Source organism: Lemur catta, chromosome 2 (assembly GCF_020740605.2).
Source record: "Lemur catta isolate mLemCat1 chromosome 2, mLemCat1.pri, whole genome shotgun sequence".
Taxonomy (NCBI): Eukaryota; Metazoa; Chordata; class Mammalia; order Primates; family Lemuridae; genus Lemur; species Lemur catta.
The window spans coordinates 59,945,949-59,973,750 of NC_059129.1; the positions used below are offsets into that span (position 1 = coordinate 59,945,949).

The window sequence follows — 27,802 nt, forward strand, 5'->3', positions numbered from 1 at the left end:
CTGCCAAGATGCAAACAGAACTGACATCAAAACCACAATCCACAGAAGTTTGGTCCAAACTTGCAGCTGGAAACCAACTGGGTTGACTGACTGCAAAAACAAAAACGTCAACACTCCATAGAATTTAAATAAGACTCAGAGTTTCCTAAGATAATATTCAACATGTCCAGAATATAATCCAAAATTATTCAGCATACAAAGAACCAAATTCCGACTCTAACAATATATAAAGTTAAAATTTATAAACTGTATACCAAAAAAGCCATTTTTAATGTATGTTAATTTAAAAAATAAAAAATACATATGATGCCTTTTAGTTGCAAGAAGTACACAATCTAATGAGGGCGATAGAATAAAAAATGAATAATGACATAAAGTTTCGTGTCCTGTGCTGATAGGGACATGGATGGGATGATGTGGGAGCACAGAGGGATATACCTAACTCTGCCTGGGAGGTGGGGATCAGGAGATTGAGATCAGCTTCCAGGAAGCATAGATGCTTTAGTTAAGTCTGAAAGAACAAGTAGACAGAAGTTAGGTATAGTAGAAGACAGTCACACCTAAGTGAGGGCAGCATGAGCAAAGATATCTGGCCAAGTAGGCATGGGGAAGTATGAACAGTTCTGTTTTTTGGGACACTAGCTGCCAGGCAAGGGGTGGCAAAAAAGGACGGTAGAATGCCCAAGACCAGGCCATGGAAGGCTCCAAATACCATCATATACCACATTTAACCCTATAAGTTATCCTATCAGGAATCTCTTAATAGTTCTGTCAACGTTAACACATGGTCATGAAAAATCATGGCATGCCTTTGGGCCTTGGTTTCTTGTGGCAGGAGCTATTAGTATGCACCGGTACCTGTGTGTTCTCTGTTTCCCAGCTTCCTCTGCAAGTAGATCGGCAGTGTGATCAATTCTGCCTATGGATGTGAGTGAAAGTGATGCATGTCACACTCCAGGCTTGGATATCTAAAGTATTCAGGGTGCCTTTCCAGATGTTTCTTTCCTGTTCACACTGACCTTAAAGGCCACGTGTTGAAGGGCCATGAGACAAGATAGAACAAATGTGGATCACTGAGTCATCACTCAGAGGAAAGTGCCTGACCAGGAACATCCATGAAGGAGTTTGCGAAGTGCACAATAAACTTTTCTCGTGTTAAGCCACTGGATTCCATAGTTTGTTTATTAATGTATTCTAGTCCAGACTGCTTGACTAACAGTTTCTCCATCTCTTTATCAAGAGCATGGATAACCTCCCTCCAAAGTCTTTTCCAGTTCCATAAATCTAACTTAATCTCGAGAAGGTCCTCCTCCAGTTACCTGGCTCTTTCCTGATCTTTGTTTAATCTTCTTGGGATCAGTCCTGTCTATGCACTTCCTCTCCAGGATACTTCTGCACTTTACCTTGGAGAAGAAGCATGATGCCAAAGACGCCCAGGTAGCATAGGCTCTCAAAGCTCACCTAGTCTGCTTTACTTCCTAGTGCCTGAGTCACCCCTCCAACAGCCCTGCTAAGTGGTGGTCCAGGGTCTGATTGAAAACCTCCAATAGCTGGAAACTCATTGTTCTGACTATACAAAAGTTCTTCTTCCCCCTACAATCTAAGTAAGGGCACACTGCCCATAATTACTAATTCCCATGTGCTTAAGGTGCCCCTACTTTATTTTTCAAAGGAATAGTATTCCATTTAAATGAATGAGTAGGGATTGCATTTGGAACATCTAAGCCTTTTTCTGACCTCTTCTCATCATGGCAAGGGTTTTTTTTTTTCTTTACACAATAAACTATTTGTTTGATGAAGTTGTATGGCCTGTGTGTGACAGTTCAGAAATTACCCTTATATATGTCAACTCCATGTGCCCACTAGCAGACCCTTCTTTTGAAAGGATCTCATCTGTAATGCCAAGAACAAGGTCTGATTATAAGCTGTGAGTCTCACAATTCAAATCTTTGGAAGCTTTAAGTGTATTTATACATCTGTGGTGAAATCTCTGAAACCACAAACATCTTTAAAAGGTCACTACAACAAAACAAGAAAACAGAAGTGAATATCTTCATCTGGATGGAAGTTTTAACATGAAAAGCTTTTTCTAGCGAGGGACTCTGTCTTTGATGCAAAGGCTGTTCGGTTTATAACGCTGGATAGTCAAGCGCAATCTATAAAAGGAAAAATTGATAAACTTGATTGCAACAAAATTGAAAACTTGTGCTCTGCAAAAGACTCTGCTAAAAGCAAGAAAATACAAGTTACAGACTGGAAGAAAACACTTTCAAACCACATACATGACAAAGGATTAATATCTAGAATATACAAAGAACTCCTAAAACTCAAAGGTAGGAAAAGAAATAATCCAATTAGAAAATGGGCCAAACCAGCCTGAGCAAGAGCAAGACTCTGTCTCTACTAAAAAAATAGAAAGAAATTAGCTGGACAACTAAAAATATATAGAAAAAATTAGCCAGGCATGGTGGCACATGCCTGGAGTCCTAGCTACTAAGAAGGCTGAGGCAGGAGGATTGCTTGAGCCCAGGAGTTTGAGGTTGCTGTGAGCTAGGCTGACGCCACGGCACTCTAGCCCAGGCAACAGAGTGAGACTCTGTCTCAAAAAAAAAAAAAAAAATGGGCCAAAGACATGAAGAGATACTTCGCTGAATGATGACAAATCAGTCCATGGAAAGATGTTCAACAGCATTAGCCATTAGGGATATGCAAATTAAAACCACCATGTAATATCACTACACACCTACAGGAAGAGCTAAGATATAAAATAGTGACAACACCAAATGCTGGCAAGGATGCAGAGCAACTGGATCACGCATACATTGCTAGTTGGAATATAAAACAGTAAAGCTACTCCGGGAAACAGTTTGGCAACTTCTTAAAACACTAAACGTGCACCTACCACACAATTCTATTCTTGGGTATTTACCCTAGAGAGATGAAAATGTATATTCATGCAAAAATTTGTACACAGATGTTTATAGCATGTTTATTCCTAATAACCACAATCTGGAGACAATCCAGATGGTTAAACAAACTGTGGTAGATCCATACCATGGAATATCATCCAGTGATAAAAAGGAACTAATTACTGATACATGCAGCAACGTGGATGGACCTTCTGAGAATTAAGAGTGAAAAAAGCTAATCCCCAAAGGTTACATATTGTATGATTACATTTATATAACATTCTTGAGATGAGAAAATTATAGAACAAATTAGTGGTTGCCAGAGGTTAAGCAGGAGGTTGGAGTGGGTGGGGAAGTGGGTGTGGTTATAAAAGGCCCACAGGAGAGAGGGATCCTTGCAGTGATGGAAATGTTCTGTATCTGACTGTGTCAATGTCAATATCCTGTCTGTGAGATTGTATCATAACTTTGGAAGATGTTGTCATGGGGGGAAACTGGATAAAGGGTACAAGGAATCTATTATATTTTTTACAACCTCATGTGAATCTGTAACTATCTTAATACAAAAAGATTAATTTAAAAAACACTTCCCATGCCTAGGTTGCAGCCAGTTCCAATTAAAATATTAATACATTGTCTGTGAGTAGGAGCCAGGCATCAGTGTTTTATAAAGATGCCCAGGTGATCCAATGGGCAGCAAATTTGGGAACCACTGAATTAGGCATCTCAGAAGCCTCCAAGGAGATCTTTAACAAGAGAAAGAAAAACAAATTGTCTAACATTCTGCCTATAGACACATTTTTGCAATATGGAACAACAAAGAGGCATCCTATTGCATTTTGGCTGCAGCCCCAGTCACTATAAGGGACAAGCCTTGAATATTTCTTATTCATCCGGCAGGCTCCTAGACTTGAAGCTTCACTAATTGAAAACTTAAGCCTAAAAGCCAACATTATTAACTACTTTGCTACTGGAATAATTTACTAAAAATGTTTTATTAATAAAAAGCCATTTCATAAATAATGTAATTTCTTCCTCCCCATCTTCATCCCAATACAGTAGTTTCCCTCTTATTCCCAGTTCCATTTTCTGGGGTTTCCATCAACTGCAGTCTGAAAATATTAAGTGGAAAAATTCCAGAAATAAATAATTCATAAGTTTTAAATTGTTCACCATTCTGAGCAGTGTGATGAAGTCTCATACTATCCCACTCCATCCTGCTCGGGACATGAATCATCCCTTTGTCTAGAATATCCGTGCTACCCTCTTTACTTAGTAGCTGTCTCGGTTAGGTTAAAAAACCATAGCAGACTGTTGATAGGGTTCGGGACTATCCTCGGGTACTATCAGGTATCCACTGGGGGTCTTGGAACATATCCCCCGCAAATAAGGGGGGTGGGCAACTGTCATCTTTATTAAGTCTAGACAGAGAAGGTGACCTATACAAATGCTGCCAGGTATTCAAGAGCCTGTGTAAGGTATTACAGGTATGTTGTTCTGTTTTAAAAGTAACACTCCACCCACACCTGGCTGGCATTTCAGATTCTTTAATACTCCTCTCCTTTCCAAGAAATTTCTTAGACATCTCACTTAAACTTGTTATAACAAGCAGCCTCTTGGACCAAACTATAAAAGGAAAGGAGAAAGGGGCTGAATCTTTCCTCTTATTAAACGTGGACCCAATTTGACCTTTACAGTGAGTTCTACTGCATTATTGACAAGATTTTTAGAATCCTCTGAATTGCAAGTTTTTAAGTATTATTATGCTCTGTTTTTTGGCCTAAGCCTTCTCCTGGGACTTTCTCTTTTAAATGACAAACATTGTTTAAAATGTGTTATCAGAGTAACATTAATGTAACGGGAAGAGAGAGCTTTATCATATAAGATAATCTACTTTTCCTCAAGGATGCCATTTTTATTGCATTAAAGGTTGTTTGCTCAAAGAAACCTGAAGAAGACACATGGATTAACCTTGTACATCAAGTCTTCTTTCTCAGTAAGGCAATTTTCTGTTTGATTTTTATATTCCAAGAATCACAAGTACAGTAGTGGCTCCATGGGGACTAATAGAATACGGAAGGTTGAGCTACCTTTAATATTAATATTTGGTTTTGTTTTTTATTTCCAAAAAATCTCGTTAGGGAAAGACGAAGTTGTGTCATGAATGTATGCTAGCGAATGCATGCAAAATCCATTTACTATAGAGAAGAATGTAATTATTTTACTGTTAAGCAAAACAGAAGAGTGAGGAGTCATGTCACTCAAGACAGAAGACTCAAGTCTTCTAGACTTAAATGTACACAGACACATTGCATTAAATTCAGTTACAGACAATCAATGAAAAACAAGCTACACACCAAGATTACCTCTCACCCCATGATGTAAAGTTTCCACTTGGCAACATCTGGAGACTGCACAGTCCAGATGATTGAAACAGAAAACTCAGAGGCAGGAAATCGTACTGAGCCCTGGCTTTTTGTGAACACAGCTTGCTGCTGAACCAATTCACCCTGCATCTAATTCACAAATCTTCAGCGCCAAGTACCCTCATTTGGTTCTCGAGAGGCACAAAGCCCGTTCCCCACCTAGGGCCTTTGCACAGCCCGTTACTGCTGCCCACACTGTGGTTCTTCTGGCTCCTTGCCTGCTGTCTCCCTCTCAGACTTCAGGCTCCAATGAAAATGATATCCCTTCCCACTCCCCTCAGTCCAGAGTTAGTCTCTGACTTGGCACCCTGTTTATTTCTGAATCCTATTCCAGGGCTTGACAACTAAGATAAACATTTGTAAAATTAGTAAATGCTTCCTCAGCAAAAAAAAGTAGGTTAAACACCATTCCTTAGTGAATTTTAATGACAAATAAAAATTGATCGTATTTTTAGTAAAACATACACATGCATATGATAATCAAATACAAAGAATATAATGATTAGCTCAAGTCATTCAGGAACAGAGGCTGCTTTCTAATGGTGACAGGCAGGTTGCTCATGCAGAATTTTAAGCAGGTGCCACACTAAATGACACCCAGGCCCGACCACTCTGTTTCATAACGGTTCCCCCTGAATTCTTACATGCATTTATTACCTATCCCATTTGCCCATTCAACAGACACCTGGCACCTTTTCTCCTTTATGAAACTTACCAACTCTTTGACTAGTTAACTAGTTTTAAGCTCCTGGAGAGCAGGGACCACTCTTTTAATAATAATGGCCAACGCTGTTGAGTATTTCCTATGTGCCAGTCAGAATGCTATGTGCTTTTCTGTATTAATACGGTATGTGATGCAGCCATAGTTTAAACCCAGGCAGAATGACTGCAGAGCCTGCACTCACACTCTTTTCTTAAACCCAGATCTGACACTTCTTAGCTGTTTGTGTGACCTTTGGCAAGTGACCTCAGTTTGCCTCAAGTTGCCTTCCTCTGTAAGATGGGGAGAAAGTATTAATAGTACCTACCTCAAGAATTGTTGTGAAGATTAAGAGTAAAGTGCTTAGAACAGTTTTCAGCACACAACAGGTACTCAACAAATGGTTTGTTGCTACTGTTGTCGTCATTATTGCTTATAGGAAAGTCCCCTGTCCTGGGGAACCCTCAGTCCTGGTTTTAGCCTGGAAAGTCCCATGTCCTTGGCAAAAGTTCGGTGTGGATCCAGACGGCAGGCCTAGGACGGGGAGTTGCCCCGTGCCCTGATGGTCACTCTCCAGTGCCCTGCATCTCTGTCAGAGGCCACCTCAAAATTCCCGCTTATGTCCTATAATTGGCTTTTGTTCTCCTTGTCACAGTATTTCAGGAAACCGTCCCTTTAGTCAACAGGGTGTAGTGCAGAAATCGCATACCTTTTTCACAGAAACATTCCTCTCCGTAGACCATCGCCCTGTTTTCCCCATTTCCTGTTAAGTTTTATAAACATCTCTGTTTTCTAGGAGCTCACTGCTTGCCGTTTGAAAGTCTGTCGCTGAAACGCCGTGCCTCGCTGCATGAAACCCTGGCACGCAGCGCCCCCTGCTGCCTTCTCATAGGAAAGGCAAGGAGGAGAAAAGTTTGATTCATTGATGGTGAAATTTTTGCAGAAATCGGTATAAATGTCCTCAACTTGAAATCACATTCACGTTTGATCTTTTCTTGAACTCACCCCTGGACTTTTAGTTCCTTGCTTTGCCTTTGCAAGAATTGATTTTTGTTTAATTATACTTTCCTCATTTATAGTACTATTTGCTTTCCTTGAATTTCCTTTTGGCTGTTTTGCTGTTGGGATTTGAACTTGTTTTGTCTTACTCTTGGCTTATTTTCATTTTGGCGAAGTCCTGACACCGACATGCGGGCGAGAGGCCTGGCTTCTGCCTGGACAAGCCGCCCGCGCGGACCCTGCCCCAGGCCCTGGCTCCGCGCGGTCTTTAGCGGAGCACAAACCTGCCGGGGTTCAGAGCGAGCACCGTTGAGGCCAATGGGACACCGGTACACGGCTGAGTGGCAGGCAGAACTAGCCAATAAGCATGTGATTTGGGCGATGTGGGCCCGCCCCCCCAACGTGGGCGTTACCGCGCAGACTCGCGGCTTCCGTAGACATGCTGGGCTGAGTGGTGGCTGCTGTGGCTCGTCTGCCCGGTGTGTCAAGCTGGTGAGCGCGAGCGGCCCATGGAGACCACCGAGCCCCTGGGAACGAGCACGAGACCACGGCGTCAGGGCCGACAGGATGGCCGGCGGCAAGAACGAGGAGAACACGGGGTAGGCGCCGCGGCCTTGGCGGGAGTTGTTGGTTCGACTTCAGCGCCTCCCAGAGGAGAGGGCGGGTGGCGCGGGGCTGTGCGCTCGGACCCGGGGCCGCGCTGGCTCGGGGTCTGAGTGCGTCAAGGCCTCCCTTCCTTGCTCCCTCCTTCCACTGGGCGAGCAGTCACTATCTGACCGCGGTCTGGGCCCCAGGAAGACCGATTTCCTTGAGAGCGACATCTAGGCGAAGAGGAACACAGAGATAGACGACAGCCCTTTGATAAGAGGGTTGTAGACAAACTAACTTCCACTTGTGCCGAGCACCGGGGCCCGCGCCCTGGCGAGGTCGCCGTTCCTTTCCCTCGCCCAGCCTGCGGGTGCCGTGGTCTTGTTAAGCTCTGTTAGGGCCAAGGTGGAGTTGAGATCTCAGTGGGGAGGTAGTGTAGATTTGTGAGCATCTTTCAAAGGTAGAACCTATACAGATTCAAGGTGGGTGGGTGTAGACCCTTTGCGGTGGATGGCGGTTTTATTTGTAATCTTCCCAGTGAAAGCTGTAGGAGATCTAGCCTTTCCTAGACTCCTGGCTTTCTCGTAAGACCTTCTAAGTTCATGGCTTCCTTGTAGGAGCTCTTGTCTCCATGTGTCTCACCCCACCGTTTCAGAAAATTGTTCAATGGTGGCCAGAACTGGGATACCAGCAAAAAAAGACCCAAAAGCCTATTTTACCAAATTTGGTGAGACTATCCCCCCAAAACGGATCCCAGTACTGGAAGATCAAGAGGGTTGGGGTTTGTCTTTTTTAAAGATGCAGCCAGTGTGGAGGTAAGCTATGCACTCCATCAAGGGTCCCTGTGTATGGGATTTGATTTCTAAGAGAAAAGCATTCCTGGATCATGATCACTTTGTCCGAGCTGCATGAGGCCAAGTGCACTGGGGGAAGCCTAGTTTAAGGACTTGTTCCTGTATAGATTAAGTGGGGAATGAGAGGTGTATGGGCTAGAGTGGTCCAGGAAGAGGATAATGGACATTTAGTACCTGTTTCTATGCCTGTTTTGGGGCACTGCACTGAATGCTTCACATGTAAGTATGCTATGAGACGGCCATTTCAGTGCCATTTTACAGAGGAAGAACCTAAGGCCCAGAGAAGATTAAGTAACTAGAAGAGATCACACAGTGAGTAGGGGGGAACAGCAAGGATTCCAACCCCAGCAACCTGGCTCCAGCCTGTGCTTTTAATCCCTGCTATTTCTGGAGGAAACAAGTCTTAGATTGGCATTTTCAGGAAAGGAAGAAGACTTAAAGCATGGACAAAGGGTCTCAGGGAGTGAGGACTGATTTGGGGGGGCTTAGGTAAACCAACTGGATTTCAGCTTTGGAGAAAATTGGGAAAGTCAGGCTTGGGTAGAGTGTGGTGTGTTTGGAGGGGATGAAATATTTTTGTACCTGTGGTGGAATCTTGTGGCTCAAAAAGAAGGGACCAGCCTTGGGTAATGCTCCTAAGAAATGCGCGTGAGAATTAGAACCAGAGTCTACCTAATCCCCTTCTCCGAAGGAATTGTCCAGGTTTTAGCACCAAAAGTCCTACATGCTAGGAAATCAGTTGTAGTGGTAGAAGTCCTTCATCATGGGAAATCTTTTCATTGTGGTTTTAGCACTGAGACCTGCTTCCTGGGAAACTCCTAACTTCTGGTTTTAGCCCTGAAAGCCCCCAAACACCTTAGTCCTTGGCAAATCTGGACAGTTGATCAACCTACCCTTCTGTTGGAACAGGTCTGAGACCAGAAGAAGCACAGGCTGAGTGCCCATAGCATGGACCCCAAAAAGGCCACAGCCGTGAAGACGGATCCTGTGAAAAACATCTTTGTGCGGGTCTGAACCCCAAAACCACTGAGGAGAAGATAAGGGAGTGCTCTGGCAAGTTTGGGGAGGTGTTTCCCCAGGGTGCGGTTTATGCTCGCTACCAGCACCAGTGGCTGCTTTTTCCCTTCCTTATTTTCCTTTCTGGACTTTGTGGGACCTTCCTTCCTGTGAGTTTCCTTTAGGACTTAAGCCAGGGGAAGGCACTGGCCCCTGAACTTTGCTTGTGTTTTCAGATTGAGAACACTGAGCATCAGTGGATTTAAAGTCTAACAAAAGACAAGGTTCTGTTTTCATCACTTATAAAGAAGAGCAACCTGTGAGAAATATTCTGGAGAAGTTCAGCACCATCAGTGCAAGCAAGGTAAGGAGTCTCCAGTTCCCTGTGCCTCCCCTCCCATCTCTGGAGAGCTAGCCCTTGGGTTAATAGGGACCTAGTAGGGTAACCAGCCATCCCAATTTTGGCATCAAGAGTATTGTGTCCTGGAAAACCCTTCCCTGGAATGTGAAAGGGCCTGGTTTTCGGCAACAAGTGTGGAAGGTTGGAGGAAAAGTACAAAACCCGTGCAGTTTTGGAGGGGCTGAAAGCAACACTATCTTCAGTGTCAGATGGATACGGCATAGATTATCCACATTCTGTGGTTGTTGCCCATTTTTGCCCCGAACGCCAATGTTGGCAGCTGCAATTTGCAGTTCACCATATGGTCATCCATCCATTATTGTATCACTCAAAGTGATGTGACTTAAGTGTATATCGTGACTTTGTTTATAGATTAACTGTTGTGCTTTGTATCAAGATAGGGCTAGTTCAATTTTTTAACATTGTAAATACTGTGACCATGTTTACTAAGAGGTCAGATAATGAAAAGGAGAATGATTATAATATGACATAACCATGACCCCCGTCAGTGAAAAAGAAGCCTAAAGGACTGTGTTATTTTAATGACAGATGGACGGACACATACAACTGGATTAGGGAGGTAAGTAACCGAAACAGAGCATACTGCACAATATACACAGAAGAATTTGGGATTGGGCACGGTGGAGAAGGGGATATAAAAGCACACATGGAGATCAAATGTCCCAAGTCCAGGATAAGACAGGTGAATGCTTCTAAACCAATCAAAAGTATTTTCATTTCCCAAAAAGACACCAATGTTCAGTCAAGAATACTAGCTTGTGAATTAGCTTTGTCATAGCACATGAACAAACATGCATTGTCCTCTCTTTCCCTTGATTTCACTATGAAACTGAGTAAAGTTACATTTCCTGATGCAGGAGTTGCAACTGAAATGTTTGTGGACAAACAAAAGGGGAAACTTTGATAACAATTGTGTTGGTCTCTTACAGTGTAGAGCTGATTTTGTCATATCTCAACGACAATCATGCTTTCTACAGTATATCACCTTCAAGCGATGATGCACTGGATCATGGCAACATAAAATGTTTCCTAGCTGTTAGGTTCTTTGACTTGAAAATCAGAGTTTCGAATAGTCTTAATTTCTATGAGTATTTTAATGAAATTGCTGAAATTGTAATTTATTGTTGATATTTTATATAAATACAAACTAGACTTAGCTCTTCTGTCTGCATATTCATCAAACAGTGCAGGTGCAATTTTTAGTAAATTCCATTCAGTCTGTAAACTTATTACCAAAAAAAAGAAAAGATCTTACCTGTTCACTGTTTTGCACATCTTATATACAACACTGCTATGGGGATATGATTTATTTTATTTAAATGTAAATTGAGACTTCCATAATGAAAGTTTCTGGTTACTTTTCAATGTCCCCAAAATGTACAGAAGCACTTGATGAGATTTTTGACTTCATAGAAGTGGAAGGTGACAACCTCTTTAGACATGTGACTACCAGATGGCCATCATTGCTGCCACCCATAGAGAAGATGCTAAAATGTTGGCTTTGCATAAAATCATATTTCCAAAATGTGAAACAAGAAGAATGTCCTTCTTTGATTTTGGAATTATAATGAGGATAAGAATGGAGAAAAGGATTATGGTAAAATAAAAATGTATATGCTCTTTCTCCATGATCTTTGATGAGGCCAGCAGGAGCCTAAAAATGGACAGACTAACTACACCTGAGTTGTTCAATGTTATGTATAGGTTGAGACAAAAACTCATACAATGGAAAAGTGATTCATTTTTTGGAAATAAGACTGCTTTGGAACTAAAAAAAAAAAAATGCCACCAGAAAAAGGCAGCCAAGTTAAACAGGACATTTCTAAATAAATGATACACATATATTAGTACGCTTTTTTTTTTTTTTTTTTTGAGACAGAGTCTCGCTTTGTTGCCCAGGCTAGAGTGAGTGCCGTGGCGTCAGCCTAGCTCACAGCAACCTCAGACTCCTTGGCTTAAGCAATCCTACTGCCTCAGCCTCCCAAGTAGCTGGGACTACAGGCATGCGCCACTATGCCCGGCTAATTTTTTCTATATAGATTTTTAGTTGGCCATATAATTTCTTTCTATTTTTAGCAGAGACGGGGTCTCGCTGTTGCTCAGGCTGGTCTCAAACTCCTGACTTCGAGCAATCCACCCGCCTCGGCCTCCCAGAGTGCTAGGATTACAGGCGTGAGCCACCGCGCCCGGCCAATATATTAGTATACTTGTTCAAAATTTTTTTTACTGATGAGCAGAGGCCTAACTAACTTATAAATAGCCACAGGGATCTGAGAGGAGAGAAAAATCAAAAATCTGAAGTGTTTTTAAAAAAAAATCAGTAAGTCCTCCTGTGACTTTGGTTTGTATGGATCAATCTCCCAAAAGCCAGGGTGCACGAGGAAGAAATGAGACAAACTGAGTTTCTGGACATTTGAAAATGAGAACTAGGCTGGGGATCCGCAGAGCACTCGCTGAGGTCTAAGCAGTGAGGCCCTGCCTGGGCGGCCAGTTTGTCAGTCAGTCAGGCTCTTGACCTTGCCTCCCTTTCTCCGATTCTCCCTATGTGTAACCAACAAAAACTTGCATTACTAGACACTGGGAGTTCTTAATTTGGGATCTACAGATCCAAAGGGCCTGAGGATAGAAATCAGAAGATCTGAGAAGCTGATTGGGAAAAAGAAATTTTTATTTTCACTGACCTCTAACTGAAATTTAGCATTTCTTTCCATTAGGAAAATAGGCAAAACCCCACTGCAGTATGAGTATTAGTACCTGTGTCTCTGTCGTCACTAGGAATCACAGATACTCACATGTTATAGATACCTTGAAATACTGCTTATGTGTAGCACGACTTTGAAATTATGGCAATAATTAGACCCACCTCTAGATCTTGTCATCTTTAATGTTAATAAAGAAGCACATCTATTTTAATTACAAATTTACCTGTTTAATAATTTGATAACTGTACTTCAATAACATTGGCTTCCTTTGCAATCGTGTATATTTTATTTTGTGCATTTCTTCAGAGAGCCAAGGGGGTTAATGTCCATTGGAAGTTAAGTTCTCTGCTATGGGTCATGAATAGAAAGCTTTACTAATAGGTAGAGGTAAACAGGCTTTTTTGCACCCTCACCTGTGCCGCAGCCTTTCCATTAGCTAGAGGAGCAGCAGCCGGTGGCTTATGAGTTGGGAAGGCAGTGATCCCTTTGCCTAAGTAAAAACCATCCTGTTCCCACAAGTCTGAGGGCGTGGAATTCCCATAATATACAAAGAGCTCTTCTTTTAGGTTTAGGAAAAATGCCTCAAGTAGAAATATCATGAGGTTGTTTCCAGCTTTGTACACTTTAGTGGCAAGGTGGAAGGGATCTCAGCATCTAGTCTGAGCCACATCTTAAATCCAGGCACTGAAGTCCAGGGAGAAGTTATTTGCCCAGGTCACATCAGTTGAAGATGCTGAGGTATTCCAAGAGGGTTTTAGTTTTATTCCAAATAGGGCAAGTGTTCTGGGAGTCTGAGGAGAGAGGGGCAGGAGGCTGGGGGAAGGATGGACATAGAAGGGAGTGGAAAGGAGAGCTGGGAGGACTCAGAACCAAACTTCAGGATTACCACTGCTACTCACATCCCAGTGCCTTGCCATCAGCTCTCCAGTGAATCTTCAGAAATCTTAATAACTCCCTAGGACCAACTTAGACTTCCCATGAGTTAGGTACAGTCATATTACTTCCCGGAAGCACTTTTATGCACAGGGAATAGATTTAGCCAAACAAACTTAACAAGATTTAATTTTAGTTCCTGGGGTGTTTTTTTAATTCTGAGGAATTCTGCTATTATTCTCAGCACCACAAAATTTCTAGAGCTGCTTGGCACCGAGATGACAGCCTTCTTCGTATCTCTGAAGGGCTATTACATATGGAAGAGGGTTGGAGTTACTGTATTCAGCCTGGAAGGCAGAAGAGTGAGATGAGAAGTTGTTGGGGGAGGCATAATTTCAAATCAATTTAAGGTTCAGATTGTCCTGGACTAAACACAATTCGAATTGGTTTCCAACTCTGGAATTCTCTGCCTTTCCCCTAAGCCTAGCAAATCCTGGGCCTGAAGTGTAAAACCAACATCCTGATCTCCCAACCCCATCTAGATGACCCCACAGATAGTGTAATGAAAGGTGCTTGGGCTTTGAAACCGGACAAACTTGGAGTCTCACCTTGGACAAGTAAATCACCTCACCTCTCTGACCCTTAACTGCCTCCACTGGAAATGGGGACGGTCTGCTGGAGAGTATGTAAAAGGCCTGGGTTGCCCTATCGGATAATGAACGAGCTTCACTGTTAATCTTTTCGCCTTCTGGGATCCCTTGCTACACCGAGACGCGCTCCCTGCGAGTGCCTGCCAGTCCCGCTCCGTCAGGCAGGAGGCAGCAGACCCCAGCCCCGGCTCCAAGACTGGGCCCAAGACCAGGCGGACAGAGCAAGGGTGGGGCGCGGCTCCGCCCAGCGGGCGCGGGCGGGGCAGGGCCGAGTAGAGGCCGAGGCACGTAGCGCATGCGTGCAGCCGGGAAGGCGCGGCCCGGGCTCGGCTGCAGAGGGCAGGGTGCAGAGTAGGACGGCGCTGGCGCGGAGACCGCTTCCGGACTCCAGGTACCTCGCTTGCAGGTGGCTGGACCCTGTCGTCTCTCTTTTCATCTGCGGTGAGGGCTCGGGGCTGCAGGTGAGCTGTGCATCCCGCAGTCGAGACCTTCCTGCCTTGAAGTTTCTTGCAAAGGCGCAGAAATGAAAGGGACTTTGCTGAATGGCCCCCCAACCCCGAAATCCCTGCAGCAATCAGTGATGCAGAGGACCTTGAGAGGGGATTTTGCAGGGGGTGGGGTCTGCTCTCCCAGCATTCATTTCTCCTGGGAATTTCTGCCTTCTCACGGCCCTAAACCTCCCACCTGCCCTGTCTCCTACCTTCCGGGAGCTGGCGTGGTGATAAGGGGGAGGCGGATCACGGGCCGTTGTAAAAATGCTTGGCAGGGTTTCACCCTTCCCAGCACCACCCAGACTTCACTCGAAAAGGTGTCTTTCGTGCCCCCAAAGAGCTCAAGGGTAGGTTATTGTTTTAGCATGTGAAAATGCTTTTCATATAAGAGATTACGGAAAATCCTTCAGTGAGTTCCCCAAATTTTGGAGGTCTTGGGGCAGACCTGGATGCAGGGGCCTGTCACGTGGTTTTGTACGCGGTGCAGTAAGCCATTTGGCTGCATTGCACCCTAGACGCTTTCTGGCCATTCCAAGCCGTGAGCATCGCGTTGGCGACGGGAGCGTTGACGTTCTGTGCACGTAGTCCCCCACACCAGCCCTCGCTTGTTAACACGGCCTCTGGCTTTAATGTGTGCTTCTGGCCTGGCTAAATGGCCCTGCCCTGGAAAAGGAGCAGGAGGGTTAATTGCTTTTTCTTTGGATTTTTCTCGGTGAGAATAGAAACTTCTTGCAAGTATTGGGAGTAGATTTATTTTGCCTCCTTACAACAACCCTCATTTCACTAAGGAGATTAAGGGGCTGCCTGTTTCCTGGCAGTAGAGCTGTATTGGGTAGGTCCGTTACAGAATCTCTTCAGGCGGAAGCTATTCCTTTGGTTCACCCATTCACCAACTCATTTTTTCAAGTATTTTCTAAGCACCTGCCTTGTGCAGGGCAGGGTTCTTGGTGTCATAAGGATGACAAAGACGAATTGAACCTGGGTTTCCCTTCAAGGAGCATGACTGCCTGAGAGTGGAGAGAATCTAAAGTAACTCTACACCAAGTGAAGGGGGATGGGTCCCTAAGAGGGGGTCACAGGAAGAGCTGGGGGGCTCAGGATAGAGAGGGGAGTCAGCCTTTCACACCAGCTGCTTGGCATTAGGAGAAAATATTTCTCCAAATTACTACTTAATCTTTATGTAAGGGTGTTTTCCGACTGTGTGTCAGGCATCTCAGACCGAATCCGTTCCAAGTGGGTCCCATCATTTCTGGCCACCTCCCACTTCCCCCCAGCACACACTTGCTGCTGTTCCAGTGCTCCCCGTCTCAGGGCATAGCATCAGGCTCCCCTACCCCCCACCTCTCCTCATGGTCCAAGCCAGGGACCTAGGGGTGAGTCATCTGTGACTCATCCCCGCCCCTCCCTCTCCGTATCCAGGCTTGTAGATTCTACCTCCTGAACCTCTCAAACCCAACCAGCTTCTCTCTACCCTCATTGCCGTTTCTCTAGGCCAGCCTACCTTCAGCAACTAAGCTCTTGCTTAGTTTTTGCAACAGCCTGCAGCCAGGAAGCGCTTGCTGGAATGTAAATCTGATCGTGAGGCTTACTTCATCCATCCCTCACTGCTCTTAGGACAGGAGCCAGACTCCCTTTACCAAGCTTATCTGGGGGTACAGTCTGTCTTTCTCACCTGCTCCCTCTTTTCACGACTGCTTGCATTTTTCATATGGAGATCATGCCGTGCTTTCTCATGCCACTGGGGCCTTGCACATGTTCTCCCTTCTGCCAGGAACACCCTTCCTTGCCACCCTCTTCACTTGGCTTACTCTTGCCCTCCCCAGGGTCCCAGTTGGGACCCTGCTTCCTCCAAACAGCCCCACGCGTTGTCAGGTGCCATTCCCTGTATGGTGCCCATGCCTCTCCTCTTAGGGCTCACTCACTCATCTGCCTCCTACTGCTGTGCTGTACTGTAAGTCCTGGAGGACCAAGGCCATGTCTTAGGGCTTTCCATCACTTACTACCGCCTTGCACAAGGGATATGCACAATAAATAGTTGTTAAATGGAATTGAATATAAATATAAGTTGTAATAATATGGTATGATTCACTGCCTGAATCATAAATTCCCCCTACCTCAGTTTTCTCAGTGTGCTTTAGTAATAATGGCTTTATACACATCAAGCTTAAAAAGAAGTATAGGGTGAAGGAGAAGAATAATCATTAATACTAGAGCAGCTAATATTGAGTGCTCAGTATGTGCTAAGTGTTTTACAGTATTAACTCATTTAATTCTTACAACCCTATTCAGTAGATATTTTTATTATCCCTATTTTAAAGGTGGCAAAACTGAGTTACAAAGAGGTTAAGGAATGTGCCTAATTTTACAGTAGCTAGTAAGGAGTGGTATCAGGTTTGAAGCCGAGCGTACGTTGTGGAATAGGGATAGTCCCTGAGAAAGACAGCAGGTAGGACTGAGCATGGGATGCTGAACATGGTAAGTTACCAGATGGAGACAGTGCACTGTGGTCACGACTTTAAGCTGTGAGGACAAGGGGACAGAGTTGAAAACTCTGAAGAACATCAGTTTCATTTGCATATTCACATTTTTCACCCAGCTAAGTCAGTTATCAGAGATTGCATAGTGGTTGGGGGTGAGACTTCCCTGAGTTTGAAATCTTGGCTCTGCTATGTAACCTTGAGGCATTGCTTCCCTCCTCTGTACCTCAGTTTCCTCATCTGGAAAATGGGGCTAATGATGGTAGTACATACCTCATAGGATTGTGGTAATAATGAAATGAGTTGATGCCTGTAAGGCCTTAGAATGGCGCCTAGCACCTACTGTCCCACTGCTCGGGCACAGATGGGCTTTCCTGTGTTAGTTCTTCTCCCTGTGATACTGAGGGTTTTTCAGTGTTGCCTCCTTTTTGGTGTTGTCATCGCCTTCTGTGCCTCAGATTCCCTCCCCCAGACCCTTCCTCACGGGAAGTTCTAGTTGATTCTCTGAGATAAGCTCAAAACCCCTTTTCTGCTCTTCTGAATTAATTTGTTGCTAGTTGCTACATGGAATAAAAGACCGGTTAACCTAAATGACAAGCAGTGAGAAAATTGTAAAAATACATAAGAAATCTCATATGCCATCCCTCCTATTTACAAAGATCACTATTTTTCCCATTGAGGAAATAGAGATGTAAGAAAGTTAAGATATAAAACCACCACTAGGAATCTTAGAATTCAAAAAGCTGCAAGAAACTTCATCTCATCTATTTCCCTCACTTTGGGGGATTCTGGGGGGTGGGAGGGGTATGGTCCAAGGACCAGTAACCAGCTAGTGAGCAGTGCTCCGGCCCAGCCTGCAGCCAGCACGCTGTCTACTACATCTTAGAGAACTGTGGGTGGGATTCAGTGGAACTTCTCACCGCTGGATATATGTTTTAGCTGCCTCTGTGCATAATAGGATGTCATTGTCATCTAAGCAACTTCGTGCCAGGGCTTCATTATGTTCTTTAGTGATTTGCTGTTGATTAAGTGTGGATGCCTCTGCTAGCACAGAAGACCTGTCTCACAACAGAGCTGGTGACAAAGCAAATGTTTACAGCGTATCATTGGTTCGATCACCAAACAGACATCCATATTACCCCTTTTCTGTTCTTCAGTGTCGGGAGGGTCACAGGACAACTATCTGTACCAATATGAAAAAATTTTAAGAAGGAATTACAGAAGTCAAGGAATTTCAAGGAGGAAGAAGCCATTTGCTCCAGGCCAGTTTGATGATGCGGGCCGGAGTTAAGGAGATTGCAGGTAGTTAGGGCAGAAGTCGGGGGAGAAGGTTTCGAGGGCCATTGTAAGGTAGCGTGCAGAGGATGGTCAGGCTTTTGTAGGCGGACGAGAGGGGAACACATAGCCTCCCTGTGTGTTCACAGGGAAGCTCACTCTTGCAGGGAGGACATTCCACCCCTGGAAGTGAAGAGTGAGGATTGGAGTGTTGCAGTCCAGTGAGGAGACCTGGCTGACCAGAGCGGAAGTTTTCTTGGGGGAAGTAAAAAGAATTAAACAGCTGAGAGTATGGCAGGTCTTGAAGACAGGCAGAGGAGAATCCCCTTGAGGTGCCCCCTGTGCTTGGGAGTGATGAGGAAGGGGACAGTGGTGACAAACCTCTCTCTGGTAGGCTGGAGAAACTTCTGTAATTCTATGGGTTGCATGTAATATTTATATATATCTACTTCCCCAGACTCTTTATTTTGTAAAATTTGTCCCTTCTGCCTTGCTTTAGAGCTGAACCTTGCCAATGGACCTGGTCGGTTTTGGTTACGCAGCCCTCGTGACATTTGGAAGCATTTTGGGATATAAGCGGAGAGGTAAGCCAGAACCAAATTTCATTAAAGGGACTTAGTAGGGGTTGGTGGTTGTGCTAGGGTCATCTGAGGGTCTGTAACTGGGACAAGAAGCTGAAGATGTCTCGGAGGTGGCTGGCTTCCAGCGTGGAAGGGACTCACGGGGCGGCGGATGGCGGGTAACATGGGACTGGGCATGGCAGAGTGTTGCATCCTGGGCTTCTGGGCTTTCTCCACCACAAAACTCTAACTTCACCTGTCATTATCAGTTGTATAATTGATTTAACCTCCCTCAGGGTCCCTGCTTATTATTAAATGAGGATTTTTTGGTTACATAATCATAGTACCAAAAACTAAGTTATATTGATACTGTGTGTTGCAAAAGAAAATTTGTTAAATACTAAGATATCATATCCAAAGTTGTCTCTTCATCTCCATTCAAAAGAGGGGAAAAAAAAACCCAGTTGAGCAATTAAAGGGTTTTCGTGGGGAAAAAGGAAAGGTTAAAATTTTATATTTTGCTTTGTTTTAAGGTAGAATCAATTCTAGTCATGGTGTTTCATATTTTTGTTTTTTATTTTAATGAAAATTTTTAAATGAAGTTTTATTTCAAAGGGTGTTATATTTGAATTGGAATGAAAAAGCCAGGTCTACACAGTTACCAGTTAGCTTCCTTCTTTAGCGATTGCTAAGAAGTCAAAGTCCAGAAGCACAGTTCTCTCTGGTCGCTGAGGGGCTGGCAGGTTAGAACAGATTATCTTCTAAGATTCCTTAAAATCTGTAATTCACTTTAGATTTTTTGTTGTTTCTCTCTTAATGTGTGTATCATCGCAGATATGTGTGAAAGGAAAAAAATGAGGGCACCAAAATAAGATCTGTTAAACAACTACTCAGAAGTTGGTGTTTCATTATCACATTTAGTAAAATTCGAAAGATTTATAAGATCTGAAGAGAAACCAGAGTATTCATAATCTACTTGACAGAGGACTCAGTTTAAAATCCTGAGGATTGTTATTGAAAAAAGTTTTTCTTGTTGTTAAAGACATATCTAAATAACTTCTATTACAGAGTGGGAAAGAACGTCTGGACATTTTTGTCTGCCTGTTTGAGGGGGGAGAAGAAGAGAGTGTATGTGTGTTGGGGTAGGAGGAATTACTTTATTATTCTAACCCAAATCTCTGCAGGTTTTACCAGCTGGTGGGGACAAATGAAGTTGCATTAGCTGTAAGGGCTCTGATTGCGTGGGCTTGTTGCCCAGTGGCACAAGATGGTTTCTTGGTCTCCCGAAGGAGCTCCCCACACTGAGTGATCCTGGAAGCCCCTGAGAGTATTATGTGTTCACAGGGAAGCTCACTCTTGTAGTATAGTGTGGGTTAAAAGCACAGGCTACAGAACTGAGCATTCCTGAATTCTAGTCATGACACTACCACTTACTAGCTCTGATAGTTGTTTTAATTTCTGGGCCTCAGTTTCTCACCTGTAAATTAATTTGTTAGGATTAAGTAAAACAATGCATGTAACGTATTTTGCATAGAATAAAGGTTTGATTTTCTGGTTGTTTCTGCCACTGCTGCCCTGCCAGTGGGGAGGTGTGTGGACTAGTGAGGCAAAATACCTTTTTCTAGTTTGGTACTTTAGTTTCGTGTTATACTCTAAGCTGCTTTTGGCCCAGATATCTTAGATTGTTTGTGTGGAAGTGAGTCAACTCTTTCTCTTTTTACTTAGAGTTTGCCTAGGCCTAAGTCCCATGTAGCTAGGTCAGGAGACCCTTTTAAGGGACCGTTATTGAGAATAATTTTGGGTAGGTGAAAGACATGATGTCAATATAGTATTTGGGCTGAGCACGGTGTCTCATGCCTATAATCCCAGCACTTTGGGAGGCTAAGGTAGGAGGGCCACTTGGGACCAAGGACTTTGACACTAGCCTGGGCAACATAGTGAGACCTCGTATCTATATATATATAAAAAAAAAAAAATTAGCTGAGCAGGGTGGCAAGTCCCAGCTACTTGGGAACTCCTGCAGCCCAGGAGTTCAAGGCTGCAGTGAGCTATGATTGTGCCACTGCACTCCAGCCTGGGTGACAGAGTGAGACCTTGTCTTTAAACACACCCAAAAAATAGTGTTTGGTTGGGAGGACACAAATATATCCAAATCCTAAACTAGACTAGCTGACAGATGGAAGCTGGGTCAAAGTGAGATTTTTTCCTTTGGTGGGGAGAGAGGCAGCACAGTTGCAGGACACGGGGTGCTGAGCACACGGGGTGCTGAGCACTGAGGTTGCTTGGGTTCACCCCTCCTCCTAGGTAGGTCTCCAGGGAAGTGGATAACCAGGATGGCACTATGATTTGGAGGCTTTTCCGAGGCCAGGTAGCACCAAGGGTCCAAAGCCAAAGATGGTCAGAAGGCTTGCTCAGATTTCTCCTACACCAGGGCTGAACCTGACCTCACACATTCCTACTCCAGTTGGGAAGAGCACGGCAGCCCCTACAGAGAGGAGCAGGAGCACATGCTGGGCAGGTTCCTACTCTGAAGGCCACGAGACCACCTGGAGGGAGGTTCCCATGTGCGCCTTTCAACTCCTTTGAAAACTCCCCTAACAAGACGTCCCACCCAGGAAGGGGATGGGTAAGAGCTTGGGCACTTCCTTTTTCTCAGGATCTTGGCCCCCTTCCGCTAGCCATGGCTTTCTTATAAGGTAGAGTCCACAGTCCTGCCTCCTTCCTCGAGCAGGATGAATTCTCCCAAGAACCCTCCTGGTTTTCAGAGACATGGGCTGCTGCTGAGCATGCTGCCGTCCTTGCTGCTTGCTGTCTGATCTCTTCGAGACTCAAGTGCAGACACTGCCACTCTTTCTACATACTTAAGTGTGTTTGTATGGTGATGGTGGAGATGCAGGGGGCAGGAGGGAGGTCTAGCAGTACAGAAATCTTCATGGTATACAGAAGGATCACAGAATCTCTAGGTGAGAAGACACCTTAATGGTGACCTAGTCATACATATCAGAAAATGCTTTAATCTCCTTAACTATATCCTTATCTGATACCTTCTGCTTGAACATGACCCAGAACAGGGGGCACCCAGGCACACATTAAATCAGTATTTAACACGTGTTCCTTATGTACCTGGTTCTTTGTCTTACCCTGGGAAAACAGCAATGAGCAAAAAAACATGGAGCCCACAAGTGGGTGGGGGAGACTGACCTTAAATCCATGAACAGCATATAAATATATGATCGTGAATGATGGAAGACTATGATGGGGGCCCTCGTTCAGAGTTGTGGTTCAGAGAAGGCATCTCTGAGGAACTAGGTGCTTCTGCACACATCTAAGGGGAGCTGTGCTTGGCCAGGGGAACAGTGCAGGGAAGAGCAGTCCACGCAAGGAGCAGCATGTCTGAAAGCTGTGAGGAATAGACTTTGGCATATCCAGGGAAGTGAATGAAGGCCAGGACTTCCACAATACAGCAAACTGGTTTATTTTCCTAAGTGTATTGGGAAGCACTGAAAGTTTTTAATTAGGGGATTGACCAGTCCAGATATATGTTTTTAAAAGATCATCTTACTGTGTTTGAAGAATAGATTTGGAGGAAAACAATAGGGAATTTAATATTATTTCCAACTGTAATAGTCTTTGTTTTTTGGAGACAGGGTCTTGCTCTGTTGCCCAGGCTGGTGGGCAGTTGTGCAATCATAGTTCACAGCAGCCTCAAATTCCTGGGCTCAAGCATCCTTCCACCTCAGTCTCCCAACTAGCTGGGACTACAGGCATGCACCACCATGCCCAGCTAATTTTTTTTTTTTTTTCAGAGATGGGGTCTTGCTATGTTTCCCAGGCTGGTCTTGAACTCCTGGTCTCAAATGATCTTCCTGCCTTGGTCTCCCAAAGTGCTGGGATTATAGGTGTGAGCCTCTACAACCGGCTCTAAGCCTTTATATATATATGACATGGATGATATTAACCCTGTTTGTTTTGCAACTGATAAACCTCAGAGAGGATAAGTAACTTAGCCAAAGTCCTTCAGTCAACAAGTGAAAGAATTAGGACTAGAATCTAGTGCATTTGGCTTCTCGTTCAGGATGGTGCTCTGTGTGTGTGCATCCACGCACACTTGTGCATGTGCTGCAGTGGTTCTTAACCCTGGCTTCACATCTGAATCTCCTATGGATGTTTAAAAAATAGAGACACCTTGACCCTGCCCCCAGGATTGTAATCCAACAGTTATAAACAGGGTGAGTCCGTGAAGCAAGGACTCTGTGTGTCTTGTTCACAGTGTCACCAGCATGTAGCCTACTGTCCAGGGCACCTGAAGTTCTCGGTGTTCGTCATAGTACCCTGGGGCAGGTGGATGGGTTGGGGGCTGGGTGTGCCCTGGTGGCGTGGGTGGATCTGTTCCCTGGTTCTTCCCCTTTCTCAGTATAGTCTCCATTAGTCCTTAAGTCCTGACATCTTGAGGCTTAAGGTTTTAATTTTTCAGGACAGAACCATTGCTTGGTTTGCACAGCACTTCTCTCTTTACCTATATGAGCTAAAAATACCATTGCGTCTTATTTTCCACCATCACAACCTCACAGTAGAAAGATGAGGCAAGGAGAATGAGGGTGGGAGGAAGGGCGTAAAGAAGTCAACTAATGCAATCAGTGTCAAAACCTCTACTACACAGCAGGTTTTCTTACTCCCCCAAGGGATAGCTAATCCCTGCATTGCATTTGGGGTTCAGCATGAAACAGCCATTTCTTAGAAACTATCAATGAAGAAGCCCGTACTTAATTTGGTTTTGTCCAGTTACAGTGCCCAAGTAGGGATACACTTGAAGGCGCCTGAGTCATACTGGAAGTAGTGGAATGAATTCCTCTCATTTGGGGATTCTCTTTGTGAGCCCATGCTTTTTTTTTCCCTTCCAGGTGGTGTTCCATCTTTGATTGCTGGTCTTTTTGTAGGATTTTTGGCTGGCTATGGAGCTTACCGTGTCTCCAATGACAAACGAGACGTAAAAGTGTCACTGTGTAAGTAAGGCATTTTTCCCAGCTAGAGTATCAAACACTGGAGGTGGCCTTTGTGACAGCCTATGCTAGGTTTACTAGAAAATGTTTAGCCGAATGGCAAGTGGCCATATGCATGTGTCAAGGCCGAACACAGTTGCTCCTTTCTAGACGGACCTGATCAAAAATAAACCTTCCAACTCAGAAGAATATTTCCATAAAACTTGTTACTAGAAAAATTAAATTAGAAAACACAAAGAATTATTCCCAGATTTTCTGTTAACTCTCCTAAATGCATATTTAGCGTAGTTTTTATGTTGCTGTAAAAATAACTAAAAAGAGACAGCCTTGCATTATTTTATTTAATTCACAAACAGCTTTTAAATTCTGCAGTGCCTTAAGATTTAATATAGAAGAGCAAGACTGACACTTTTTTTTAGCTTCTTTCATTGTTGAGCTTAATGGGAGAATGTGCACAGATAAAATGGAAACCTGTGTGTTTAAAGCCACAATGATGCTAGGTTTTCTTTTGTCTCACTTGGAAGAGAAATACAGTGGAGGGTTAGAGAACTACACCAAGGAAATTGTATCTGTTTGATTTGATTATTTTTCCAAGTGCCATGGGGGGGGTATGGAAAAATGTACAAATGACAAAATTGGATCAGTTCTATATTTGAAGGAGAGAGATTTTGTGGGCTTTTTTTCTTTAGTTATTTTAAATAGGGGCTAGGGATTTTTTCTGATGAGATTGTATCAAAAGATAAAACTATATCAGCAAGATATAGTTATTTGGGGCTTTTCATTCACATATGTTTTAGTTCACATATGTTTATTACCAATCATTTTATTTTTTGTATCAATGAACATTTTTCTTTGAAAGCTGTCCTTAAATTGTGACATTGATGCCCTAATCTCATAGATAAAACCACCTCCGCTTCATATTGGTACAGCTCCTACAAGGCTGATGTGAGCTTCTGAATATAATATTATTACTTAGACTGTTATTTACTCTCCAGACTTTAAATTCTCCAAAATGGAATGCTACAAAGAAAAACCAGTCAGCCTTCCTCCTAGTGTTATTTTATTAATCAGATCTTACTTTTAAAAGAAATACTGGTTATTTTCTTTATATTCAGTTAACTAAATATTTATTGAGTGTCTCCTGTGGGTCCAAGTATACTGTCTGGTGTTTCTGAGGAAAGTTCAGTAAATTGTAGTCCTAGCCTTCAGGGAGTGTTCTTTGAATAGAAATTTAGGTTAGCAAAAGACTCTCTTTTGAAGATATTTCAAGGATGGATTTTAACATGTTCGTTTGCTCAGAAACATTTTGATGAGCTAGTTTATAAAGTATTTTAATAGGGCACTTTGTCTTTTCAAGAAAATGGCAACTGTATATAATAGTTGTTAGAAAACTTTAAATGATACCTTTTTTTTTTTTTCATAATCATTGATAACATGTTTGACACTTTGGTTCATGAATTGGTTTGGTTTTCAGTTACAGCTTTCTTCCTGGCCACCATAATGGGTGTGAGATTTAAGAGGTCCAAGAAAATAATGCCTGCTGGGCTGGTTGCAGGTTTAAGGTAAGAAAAAACTATTTTGATCTATACTTTATGCTGTCATTTTGAAGTGCTGAATTATTGGCAAAAATCAATTTTAATATGAAAGGTCAAAGTAATTTGTATTACAATAAGCATGACTATAAAAACCTTAAAATATCTTGGATTCAGTTGGTCTTTGGTTTTAATGTGGCTTTCTTTTGATGCATTCGCATCAGATACACTTAATATTGCTATAGTGTCTGATCATGTGCCTTTTTCAGAATAAAGAGCTAAATTCAGCCTCATTTTTCCTTAAGATTCACCCACCTGAAACATTAAATGTATTAATTTAAATTTGATACTCAGTCTCTTTTAGAGAGTTGGACAGAGTGACAATCTGATGCAGTTATTTTGAGTTTTTAAGGAAAAGAAATTTCATATTTTTTAAAAGATAAATAGGGAGCCTAAAATTTCTCTTAATTTGATCCAGTAACTCTATCCTTGATAGTAAGCATATTACCAAGTAAAAATTTGGAGATAACATTTTTAATTCCTCCTGGCAACTGCTTTTTCATGTTGAAAGCCATAAACATGCTTACTTCCTTTGATATACATTTTCACTTTTTGGAATTTACTGCAAAGAAATGAGATATACACAAGGCATGTTCATAGAAGCTTTATTTCTAATGGAAAGCATGATAAACTGAACAATTAGGAACAACTCAAAACTTCACCAGTAAGGAAATGTTTCAGTAAATGTTTTGTCCATTTAATGGCATATTAAGCAGGCATTGCATGTCATGTTTTCAAAAACTATTCAGTGGCATTGGAAAATCTTAGTGACATCATGAGGTGTAGGAACAGGATCAGAACTGACCAAGGATAGTGTGATCCCAGTTTTCTAAAAGGTTTACCTATAGAAAACCAAGATAGAAAGGAAATATCTCAAACTGTTAGTAGTGTTTTTCCCTGGGTGGTAGCATAATGAATAATTTTAATGTTCTTCTTTCTGCTTCTCTGTAGAATTTTCTAGTGTGACTCTGTGTTATGGGGTGGGGGTGTGATTACAAAGGACTGCTTTCCAGTCCAGGGCTGCTTTCCAGTCCTGTTCTTTTTTCTTTTGATTGATTGATGGAGAGAGACTGGGTCTCACTCTGTCACTAGGCAGGAGTGCAATGGTGCTCTCATAGCTCACTGCAGCCTCCAATTCCCAGACTCAAGCGATCCTCCTGCCTCAGCCTCCTGAGTAGCTAGGACTACAAGGTGTGCACCACCATGCCCAGCTAATTTTTGTTTGTCTGTTCGTTTGTTTCGTGTAGAGATTGGGGACTCACTCTGTTGCCCAGGCTGGTCTTGAACTCCTAGGCTCAAGTGATTCTCCCACCTTGGCCTACCAAAGTACTGGGATTATAGGTGGGAGGCACCATGCCTAGCCTATATTTACCCTGTTCTAAAAATGATACTTGATGGTGGGGAGAATCAGAAGTAGGGTTTACAGATCAGGAAGACAAAACCCCAGTCAATGGGAAGTAGCTGCGATTGTAATAATAACTCCCCTAAATTGCTCCTAGATTATTTTCCCAAGTTGCTGTACTTTACTGGGTTTTGAAGGTTTGTGTTTCTTTCCACACCTTTCTCTTATAAACTCTCATCCCAGGTTTTCAGAACAACGAAGTTCTGACTTTTCTCATTCATTTAGTGAACATGTTTAAGTGGCTGATTCAGTCCTGTCTGCTAAGTGAGGATACGGGGATGATGAGGTCACCTGCTCCAAGGGGTAGGGCTAGGAGAGCCCTGGAAGCCAAGGCCGAGTAACCCGGCAGGTTAGGCAGGCAAGTGACCCCTTCTGTCTCGTGCCAGGTAAGCGTGACGCTGCCTTTGCCTTTCTGTTATTTTAATCCAGCCTCCTGATGATCCTGCGACTTGTCTTACTGCTGCTCTGAGATCCAGAGGAACTGAAAGCAAAGTTATGTCTTCCTACTGTAACGGGCAGGGCATATTCTTTGTATTTAAAAGATGAATTTCAATATGGAATGTTAAGTGTCTTATTTTATGTTAGAAACAAAAGTAACACTGTCACTTCTAATATAAACACAAGTTTAAAGTGTTTTTTTTTTTTAAAAAAAAAAACCAAAAACTTAAACTGTTTTCTAATTGTCAAGCATTATTTTCATTTAAGATGTTTAATCATGACATGCTCTTTCATTTGCTGTGTCTATTTTAATATAGGTGGCATTTTTGACAATTCCAAATACTCATGTCTAAAGTTTAAATTAACCTACAATTTATCAAATAAAGGAATTCCTTAAGTGGACTTCACAGAATGCTAATGTATCTATTTGTTGTTTGTGTTATATTAGA

At 43.1% G+C, this 27,802-nt stretch overlaps 1 protein-coding gene across 5 annotated transcripts; it reads left to right on the forward strand.

Annotated features, from left to right (window-relative positions):
* The first annotated feature begins 7,498 nt into the window (after window positions 1-7,498).
* Window positions 7,499-27,629, forward strand: TMEM14A (transmembrane protein 14A). 5 transcript variants are annotated; one of them, XM_045543737.1, is made up of 7 exons: window positions 7,499-7,633; window positions 9,386-9,484; window positions 9,709-9,836; window positions 18,861-18,945; window positions 23,823-23,924; window positions 25,396-25,483; window positions 27,345-27,629. In XM_045543737.1, exons 4-7 carry the CDS (start codon window positions 18,876-18,878, stop codon window positions 27,382-27,384), a joined length of 300 nt encoding a protein of 99 aa, XP_045399693.1. In that variant the 5' UTR covers window positions 7,499-7,633; window positions 9,386-9,484; window positions 9,709-9,836; window positions 18,861-18,875; the 3' UTR covers window positions 27,385-27,629. The 5 variants fall into 5 exon arrangements, with proteins under 5 accessions (XP_045399693.1, XP_045399691.1, XP_045399690.1 ...); XM_045543735.1 differs by having other exon boundaries at window positions 9,386-9,836; XM_045543734.1 differs by lacking the exons at window positions 7,499-7,633; window positions 9,386-9,484; window positions 9,709-9,836 and adding an exon at window positions 14,424-14,579.
* The last annotated feature ends 173 nt before the right edge of the window (window positions 27,630-27,802 follow it).